At 47.9% G+C, this 9794-nt stretch overlaps 1 protein-coding gene across 3 annotated transcripts in view; it reads right to left on the bottom strand.

Annotated features, from left to right (window-relative positions):
• itga6b (integrin, alpha 6b) overlaps positions 1-9794 on the bottom strand; it is a 315524-nt gene that overhangs the window by 9018 nt on the left and 296712 nt on the right. For all 3 annotated transcript variants that reach the window (XM_057330982.1, XM_057330984.1, XM_057330983.1), the window contains 10 exons: positions 9648-9763; positions 7765-7918; positions 7602-7685; positions 7397-7476; positions 7172-7249; positions 6966-7068; positions 6642-6815; positions 6443-6538; positions 6249-6359; positions 6020-6118 (listed from right to left, as the gene is read on the bottom strand). In XM_057330982.1, coding sequence (XP_057186965.1) covers positions 6020-6118; positions 6249-6359; positions 6443-6538; positions 6642-6815; positions 6966-7068; positions 7172-7249; positions 7397-7476; positions 7602-7685; positions 7765-7918; positions 9648-9763 — 1095 coding nt within the window. The remainder of the gene's footprint in view (positions 1-6019; positions 6119-6248; positions 6360-6442; positions 6539-6641; positions 6816-6965; positions 7069-7171; positions 7250-7396; positions 7477-7601; positions 7686-7764; positions 7919-9647; positions 9764-9794) is intronic.

Here is a 9794-nt window from a genome sequence, read left to right as displayed (position 1 = left end):
ACCAAGGTGACCACGCGGGCCCTGGGTCGGACGATGTCCACACTTGTGGTCCATGAGAAATTCCTCTGGCCAATCCTTGCGCAGATGAGTAACGCTGAGAAGGTCCGCTTTCTCGACGTACCCGTCTCGCAAGGGGGGGCTGGTTGGTGTTACTGTCGAGCCGCAGCGGCCCCGCTCACCCCCCGCCCATCGGGGGGGGGGCGCGGGACCCGCACGCGGTCTCCCCGGAGGGTTTTCGAGAGTAAGAAGCAGTCCTCCGTGCCGCAACTCGGCCGCCTCGGCCGTCGAGTCCCGTGCACTGTCTGCTTCCCAGCAGCCCTGGTCCTCTTCAACGCCCTCCAGCTCTGGCGCCCCCCACTCAGGCGGCCCCCCCTGGAGGAGACAGCGAAGAGGAGACCATCGCCCCATCAGCAGCCCCGGCGCAGCGGCCATCATGGGAACACCTCAGGGGGATCGAGGTTACCATTTGGCCCGACCCCAGCCACATCGCTGGGAAATCAGATAGGGACGGATCCTGCCCCGTCTCTCCATCTGCCGGCCCCCTCCGGGAAGCAGATCAAACCTCTAGTCCCCCTGTCACAGTTCTGGGAGCCTGGTCTCAGCTTCCCAGACTGTCAGGCTGGCTGAGGAAGACGATCCGTCTCGACTACGCGATTCAGTTCGCTACACGTCCACCCAAGTTCCGGGGTGTCCTTTTTACCTCAGTCAGAGGCAGGGATGCCCCTGTACTTCGGGCGGAGGTCGCCTCCCTTCTGGTGAAGGGAACGATCGAGCCCGTCCCACCGGCCGAGATGTTCAGCGGGTTCTACAGCCCATACTTCATTGTCCCCAAGAAAGGCGGAGGGTTGCGCCCTATCTTGGATCTGTGTGTTCTGAACAGGCACCTACACAAGCTGCCTTTCAGGACGGTCACGCAGAAGCGCATCCTGGCGTCCGTCAGGCGTCAGGACCGGTTCATGGCAATCGACCTGAAGGACGCGTACTTTCATGTCTCGATCCTCCCTCGACATCGGCCGTTCCGACAATTCGCATTCGAGGGATGGGCATATCAGTACAGGGTCCTCCCCTTCGGTCTGTCCCTGTCTCCACGAGTCTTTACGAAGGTCGTGGAAGCCGAGATAGTTAGTTGTGTGCGGGTACTAACTATCTCGACGACTGGCTCAAGTTTTGGCACACTCTCGAGATCTGTTGTGTACACACAGGGACCTGGTGCTCCTGCACCTAGATCGGTGGGGCTACAGGTCAACTGAGAAAAGAGCAAGCTCTCCCCGGTGCAGAGCATCCTCTTTCTCGGTAGGGAACTCGACTCTGTCCTCACGAGCGGCCCCGCTCACCCCCCGGGGGGGCGCGAGTCCCGCGACGAGGAAGCCCGCACCCTCGCGGCCTCCCAGAGGCAGTGCGACTGACTAGCGTGCCCGGTCAGTGTTGAACTGCCTGAAGATCAGACAGTCAGTGGTCCCCCTGTAACAAGATGCTCCTGGGATACATGGTATCCTCGGCGGGGGTGGTCCCCCTCGGGTCGATGCACATACGACCGCTCCAACACTGGCTGCAGAGTCAAGTTCCTTGGAGAGCGTGGCACACCGGCAGCAGGCGTATGGTCACACGCTTTTCTGCCGACACACCCTAACCCCCTGGTCTCCATGACCTTCTTGCTGACAGGGGTCCCCTTTGGGATGCCTCCCTGCAAGGTTGGGGTGCCATGTGCAACGGGCAAGCAGTGTCGGGCGGTGGACGGGCCCCCGCCTGCGTTGGCATTTCAACTGCCTCGAGTTGTTGGTTGTGCTACTTGCATTGAGGTGGCTACTACCTCTTGTGCAGGGAAGCACGTGCTGGTCCGGTCGGACAGCACAGCTGCTGTGGCGTATTCTTTCACTCACAGCAGCTAACATGACTCGCCCGACGCCTCCTCCTCTGGAGTCAGCAGGTGATCAGCTCCCTGCGAGCCACACACATCCCAGGCGTCCTGAACCAGACAGCCAATGCGCTCTCTCGTCAGTCGACTCGCGGAGAGTGGCGACTCCCTCCCCGCGCAGCTGGCTCATTTGGGGGCAGTTTGGCCAGGCACAGGTGGTCCTGTTGCCTCCCCGGACTCCTCCCATTGTCCGCTTTGGTACTCCCTGGCCGAGGTACCCTCGGCACGGATGCCCTTGCGCACAGCTGGCCGCGGGACAAGCGGAAGTACGCTTCCCCCCAGTGAGCCTCATTGCACAGGGCCTGTGCAAGGCCAGGGAAGAGGAGCATCAAGTGGTACTATTTACGCCCCTTTGTCTTATCTTGTTTTTGTTTCTCGGAGCTGAGGCTCTGACAACAGCTTCCCCAGGGGAAGGGGCACGTTACGGCATCCCAGGCAAAACCTGGTCTCCATGTCTGGATGGGACGAGGAGATCCTGAGTGACCCACCCCCGGTCCGGTTGGGTCATCACTCAGGCTAGGGCTTCGGCCACTGGGCGGCTATAAGCCCATAGCTGGCGCCTCTTCTCGTCCTGGTGCTCTTCTCGGCAAGAAGACCCGCGGAGTTGCTCGGTCGGGTACGAGCTGTCCCGTCCTCAAGAGAGATGGGGGTGTAACCTCTCCCCCTCCACACTGGGAATGTATGTAGCCGCTACGGCCGCTCATCATGACCCAAGTGCTGGGTAGCCTCTGGGACAGCACAACCTGGTCATTAGGTTCCTAAGGGACGCGAGAGGGTGACCACCTTACCCGCGCTCCGTACCCTCTTGCGACCTAGGTGGCGGGCCTCAAGAGGCCCCGCCCCCTTTGTGCCTCTCGGGGTTGCCGCTCTTTCTCAGTCTTGACAAAGACGGCTTTCTGCATAGCGCTCACCTCCAAGAGGGTAGGGGATCTACAAGCACCCTCTGTGTCCACAGATTGCCTAGAACTCCGGGCCGGGATTCTCACGTTATCTTGAGACCCCGCCCCGGCTACGTGCCCAAGGTTCCCACCACTCTCCCGAGAGACCAGGTGGTGAACCTGCAGGCGCTCGCCACCGGGGAGGAAGACCCAATCTATCCGTGCTGTGTCCAGTACGCGCACGGCACCTCTACTTGGACCGCACGCAGAGCCCAGTAGCTCTGAGCAGCTCCTTGTCTGTTTCGGAGGTCAGCAGGAGGGCTGTCTCCAAACAGAGGCTGGCGCACTGGATCGTGGATGCCCTCGTTAGGGCATACCGATCTCTTTTCGCCCCTGCCCGTTGGGGATGAGGCACACCCCTCGTGGCAGGGCGCCTCTCTGGCAGACATCTGCGGAGCTGCGGGTTGGGCTATGCCTAACAACTCCGTGAGGTTCTAATACCTACGCGCGGAACCGGTGTCAGCCCGCATCCTGGCAAGGTGTGGGACCGGCAGCCGGTAGGGCGTACGCCTGAGGAAGCCCTTCCCCCTCCGGGGGGAGCAGTGGCGATCCCGCCTCACTTCTTTCCCCTCGGGTAAAGAACAGGCATTCCTTCCATCACTAGCACCCTTCCAGGGGACAGGCTGGGCAGAGCAGCCCTGCCCCCTTAGGCCGGGAACAGTTGAGTTATCTTCCACATAGCTCTAACCGGACCTAGTGCTCCAGACGTGGTAACACCCCCTCCGTGGGCTGTTCCGTCTGATGTATCCTCATGAATGGTTCCCACCTTGGCAACCCATGACCTCCCCAGGTGGACTCCCACCTTACGGTTAACTCCTGTCCGCACTTCTTCCCATGAGTTCTACCCTGATGGTGAGACCATGTGGTGTCTCCACTAATTCCTCCCTACGGTAGGTAGTGGCCTCTGCAGCGTTTTTCCCCCAGGGGGAATAATGCTTACCCAGTGGCCCGTACGGTGCCGGGCGGCTTCTCGCCATTTAGAGAATTAGGCCTCCGCCCGTGACGGCCGGCGTTAGGGGGCTTCCCAACTTTTTGTGGAAAGCTCTGGGTCCCCCTTCCTCTCCACTGGAGGGTCATAATTTCGCATTAGCGTGTTCGTCTGACTCGCCCAGGCCAGTCAACGTCGCTCCGCATGGATTGTGACGCGGCTCAGTGCTGTGGCGTTTTCCATAGGAACCCCATTCTGTCGGTTCAACACAACGTCGAGAGACCGACAGAAAGGGAACGTCTTGGTTACGGATGTAACCTCGTTTCCCTGATGGTGGGAACGAGACGTTGTGTCCCTCATGCCACAACACTGGCCGCCCACCCCAGCGGTCGGGGGAGGATGCTTTAGGCTCCTCAGACCAAAGGTGAATGAATGAGCACGCCGGCTTCCCTCTTATACCCGGACATCCGGGGTGGAGCCCGGCATGCAAATTTCATTCGCCAATTTTCATTGGCCTTTTCTAAATACTCAGAAGATGATAGGTTCTCAAGACAAACCCCATTCTGTCGGTTCGACACAACGTCTCGTTCCCTCCATCAGGGAACCGAGGTTACATCCGTAACCAAGACGTTAAATGTATTGCATATGCATAATGTGTAAAAGCATGTCAATGTTTTAGTTGTTCTAGACTGTGTATAGCTGCTCAAACGTGATATTTGGCAGCCGGAAGAATCAACTGTTGAACACTCACGCGTGATATCTTTCATTGTGCAACGTGACATGCACCTTACGAAACATTGGTAAAAACATAATCCGGATGCATTGTTTAATACCACCGCTATATTTTCCTCTTTGGTTGAGCTGAGCTCCCGCGTCCCTCCCTGTACTGTAGCCTGCCTGTCAGACACTCGTTCCCCACACTTTTGAGAACGGGCCGGTCCTGGAGTTGCCAGGTATTCATCGGAGTATGACTACACATTAAGAATCTCATCAATTAGCATTTATCCTTAGAATATAAATAAACATTTTTGCAGCCGCAGTACATTATGAAAGTATCCCAAAAACCCTCAAAATAGCCCAATTGTGCGGGAAAACCACGACTCTGGCAACACTGGCGGTATGGTTTACAGCGAATCGGGCGGGGCCAATAGCCTCGGACCTTTAGCTCAGAGGCTGAAATCATGTCGCGTTACAATACAAAATACAAAGTTCCACCAGCTAGAGGGAGATGAATGACACCACACGCGTCTATTCACGAACAGGAAATAGAACTTGTGGGATTTTTGATTTGTTAATGTCTCGCGGGCAAAAAGGTTTGTTGTAACGCAAGCATTACTGAACATGTACCGAGTAAAATATTACTGAAAATTGATTAGTAATGCCTTACACTACCCTGATAGCACACATAAATCGGGTTTACGTCTATTTGACATCTGCATTTACATCTGCAAGACATCTACAATACATCGTTTGCTCATCTGCAATACGTCTCGGAGATGTCTGCTGTCAGACGTCATATAGACATCTAGAAGATGTCTGTAAGATGTTTATGATATAGAATGGATGTACAACAGCTCTTTCTAAGATGTTTAGCAGATGTTTTTAAGCAGCAGATCTCCAGATCTTTAGCAGACCAATTACAGACGTTCAGACGTCTCCGAGACGTATTGCAGATGAGTAAACTATGTATTTCAGATGTCTTGCAGATGTAAATGCAGACGTCAAATAGACGTAAGCCAGATGGATTGTGCTATCTGGGTACTGAGTTACAGCAAAAAGTAATATGTTACTGTAATGCATTACTTTTGTAACGCATTACTCCCAACACTGTTTAGCAATGAATAATATATAATAAATTATAAAATATACTAAGAGCACAATGAACTGCAAATATTGTTCATGTCATTTCTTTTAATGCTTGCAAGCATTAAAAAGGTACTCCTAAACACCAAAAATTTTACTTAAACACCAAACATTTGCCGGTTAATGAGGTACATGTGACTTTTATGATAGGAACATGATAACATTTACATTAAGAGTCCAGTCTAGTGCATGTAAAAATAGACTTTAGAAACGAGATCTATTTACTCATTTAAACAATTTTCACCTTGCATTTACATATACACTGTATGTACATCAATAAAATCGCATTGATAAAAATATCAAATGTGCACTGATTAATCCATGTGTTAGGAAGAGAGGTCGGACGCCTAAAATGGCCAGCATAGCCCAGCTTACCTGTGTAGCTTCACTTTTTAACTGTATATTTGTAGCTGAGGACTTGAATTCGAGTGATGCCTTGACAATGATATCAATGTAGTTCATTTTTGCATAATCCTGTAAGAAACCATTTTACTTATGAAATATACACTTGATGCCCAGCAATGAAATACAATCACTGACCACTTTATGACTGACAAGAATGACCAATTACAGTAACTAGTGACAACACACAAAAAACACCTACCTCTAGGAAAGTACTGTTCCAAAGATAAGCTCTTAGGCTAATAACAGCATTGCTATCCATTCCCATTAGAGGACATTTAAATGATATACAGTTTGCCCCATCGTCACAGGACTAAGAACACATCAAGCAGATATTAAGATACAATAGGCTGATTATCAACACACACACAAAAAATATTTAATGAGTGATTTTACCAAAATTGTGTATTTCCTCTTGTCAGTAAAAGGGGAGGTTGTTTCCTCTTTTGCTGGAGTTCCCTCCCCAAAGGAACGTTTAACTCGTGAAGGTTCCTAATAAGCATAAAGCAGCATGAAATGATACATTTCTCTATGCATTTATTTGTGAGACAAAGAAACACTTGACTGTACTTAAGATGTGTGATGTTTGGGCTACCTGTAGTTTAAGAGGGTTGACCTCATTTTGATGGGAACAGCTGATGCTCTCTAAGCCGGTTGAGGTTATCTCCATGAGGTAGAGCAGCCACTTGTCTTGAAAGTTATGCTTAGGCCATTGAATAATCATAGATGCAGTGCCAAATGATTTAAGTGGTCTGCCCAAGTTTGCAACCTGTCAAATAAATAAGGAAAAAGATCAGTCTACCAACAGGCAACTGCCTTTCACATGTGAAGTCATTTCAATTTAAGAAATGTTGGTTTGAATACATCAGTACAAATGATTGTGTTGGAATTGTTTAGTGTTAGAAACAGCAGTAGTCACCCTAAATTCATAGTCAATTGAACTGCCAACATCAGTTGCCACTTTCATAGCACTTTCTCCTTTTACTTCTCCAGTAAAGTAAACCTGAGATGGCCTAGCTACCCTGTAGAAGACATGATGACGGTAGGTAAATGAGATACGGATAATGCAGTTTTCTTTCATTGTTTTTTGCATGCTTACACAAAGGATGCGTGATGCACACCTACCCTGAGAGTGACAACAGAAGATTGACCTTAACAATAGCTTTGGCTTTCACTGATGGCAACTGCTTCTGACTACTTGTCCTACAATTACAAAAAAAAGCTTTTAAAATGTTATTATTCAATGCATGTTGGCATTAACAGCACCTAATGTTAGCAGAAAATACTGAAATAGTTTTGGTGTTGAACGTTTAGTTTTGACATCAAGAGCTACAGTATGATACTACTCACGTTTTGAGATTAAGGACAATTTCGATTTCTGTGGTATCCAAAGAAATTCCACTGATGCTCAGAATGATGTAAAACGTTGTCTGAAATATTTTACAATATTTAAAACATATTTTAAATATTTACAATTTATACAGTTATAAATATTGTGTAGTTACTAGTTACTTAGTACCACATATACTTGTGGTCCCCATATTCAAATATTCACCTCAGCGCCTCTTTTGAAAGGATTTCCAAGCTCACAGTCGGCTTGTGACCCATCCTGATTGGCTAGACAGATGACCTGTTTATCCTAAGATTTGAAGACATTTAAAACAAAATTTAATTAACAATAAATAGGTTATCAACTAGCATCTTTCAGCTGAACTTACATTGGATTTAGTGCGAAAAGCAGAATAAGAAACGGATTTAGGGAACGAGCTAATCAGCTGTGCCTCATAAGCATCTTCCCCCTGATTAGTCACTGTAATCTCCAGGGCAACATCTTTCTGATCGCTAAGCGACAAGAGAGTAACTCCTTTTTCCCTGAGGGAAAAAAAAAGAAATAATAAATTCAACTTTTTTTTATTATTCCACTTTATTTTAATTTTCTTCTTCAATCTGTGTTAAAGGGATAGTTCACCCAAAAATGAAAATGCTGTCATGAATTAATCACTCTCTAGTTGATCCAAATCTGTATACATTTCTTTGTTCTGGTGAACACAGAGAAAGATATTTGGAAGTATGCTTGTAACCAAACAGTTATTGGACCCCATTGACTAACATAGTAGGAAAAATGACTGTCCTACATTCCTCAAAATATCTAATTATAAAGTAATTTTTCCTACTATGGTATATAGTTATAGTAATATATTTATTGTCAATGGGGTCCAAGAACTGTTTGTGTCACGGCTCTGCCTTATCTTTTCATGGTTTTCTTGGTCTTGTGGCAGAGCCGTGACAAAGCCTTTGGTTTTGTGTGAGAAAACCATGGGGTGTTTATCTTTTGACACTCCATGTGTTTTCTCGTGTCCCCTCTCATCCCCGCCCCTCTCATTTCATGTATTGCTTCCCTGCCGTGTCTAATGTTTCCCACCTGCCCTGTGTCATTATCCCTCGTTTGTCTTGCCTTTAATATGCCCTCATGTTTCTTTGTCCTGTGCTCGTGGATTGTGTATGTGTTATTATTGTACCTTGTGCGTGTACCCTGTGCAGTTGTTCTTGTACCGTCGTGCTTTTGTTCTGAAGTGTGAGTCTTGTGTTTTACCTTGCCCTGCCTTATTTACCCCTCGTTGTTTGTAAGACGTAAGTTTGTGTCGTGTCATATTTTTAGTTATTTTTGTTTTGCTGTTTTAGTCCCCTCGTGGGAAGTCTTTTGGTTTCTGTTCTTATTATTAGTCGTGTCCTCGTTACCCCCTCGTGGGTGTTTTTGTTTCTGTTTGTTAATAAACATATCTGTTAACCCCTTCACCACCGTTGCTGCCTGCGCTTGGGTTCTTCCCCTGTGAATTCCTGACAGTTTGGTTAAAAGCATTCTTCCAAATATCTTTCTCTGTGTTCATCGGACCAAAGGAATTTATGTAGGTTTGGAACAACTCTAATGTGAGTAAACGATGACAGAATTTTTATTTTGGGGTGAGCTATCTCCTTAAAAGGCAGACATTAAATCGTAATAGTAATCACTGTGTTGTTACACAGTTGATGTCATTTCAATTAAGAAATGAATTCTAGACATTAGAGTTCATTTGTCATGATCCCAGTCTGTGTTCCCTGTTACTTTGGACTTTTATGTTATTTCCTGTTGTGTGCCATGTTTGTAGTCCTTTGTAGTTGTTTGTGTTAATTATTGTCAGGTTAATGTTTGCCCACTTGTTATCCCACTGTATTTAAGCCCTTGTGTTTCAGTTGTTTTTTGAGTCAATCGTTATTCCATGTTGCATGTTGCCCCTTGTTCCTTGATTACCTGGTTTAATTCTTGCCTTGCCTTGCCTTAAATAAATCCCTATTGCACGTGGATCCGCTGCCTTGCCTGCCTCTTTGTTACAGAATGACTAACCAACAACTGAAACACAAGGGCTTAAATGCACTGTGATAACAAGCGGGCAAACAAGGAACACCTGACAATAATTAACACAAAAAACTTCAAAGGACTACAAACATGGCACACAACAGGAAATAACATAAAAGTCTAAAATAACAGGGGAACACAGACTAGGATCGTGACATCATTATTACTGTATAGGATAAAAAAACTTAATTGACAACAAAAACTTACTCAGGCAATGGTTTAAAGACGTCTTTGCCCTGTTCCATGTTTTGGAATTTATATTTTAGTTGCAGGTCACTCTGACACTCATGGTCAGAACCACAACCTTCCTTAACAAACTGAACCTAAAAGCCAAACGGAAATAGAATTAGACAG

Source organism: Triplophysa rosa, linkage group LG4 (genome assembly GCF_024868665.1).
Source record: "Triplophysa rosa linkage group LG4, Trosa_1v2, whole genome shotgun sequence".
Classification (NCBI taxonomy): domain Eukaryota; kingdom Metazoa; phylum Chordata; class Actinopteri; order Cypriniformes; family Nemacheilidae; genus Triplophysa; species Triplophysa rosa.
The sequence above is the reverse complement of the archived record's forward strand: the minus strand, read 5'-3'. Positions and strand labels throughout refer to the sequence as shown.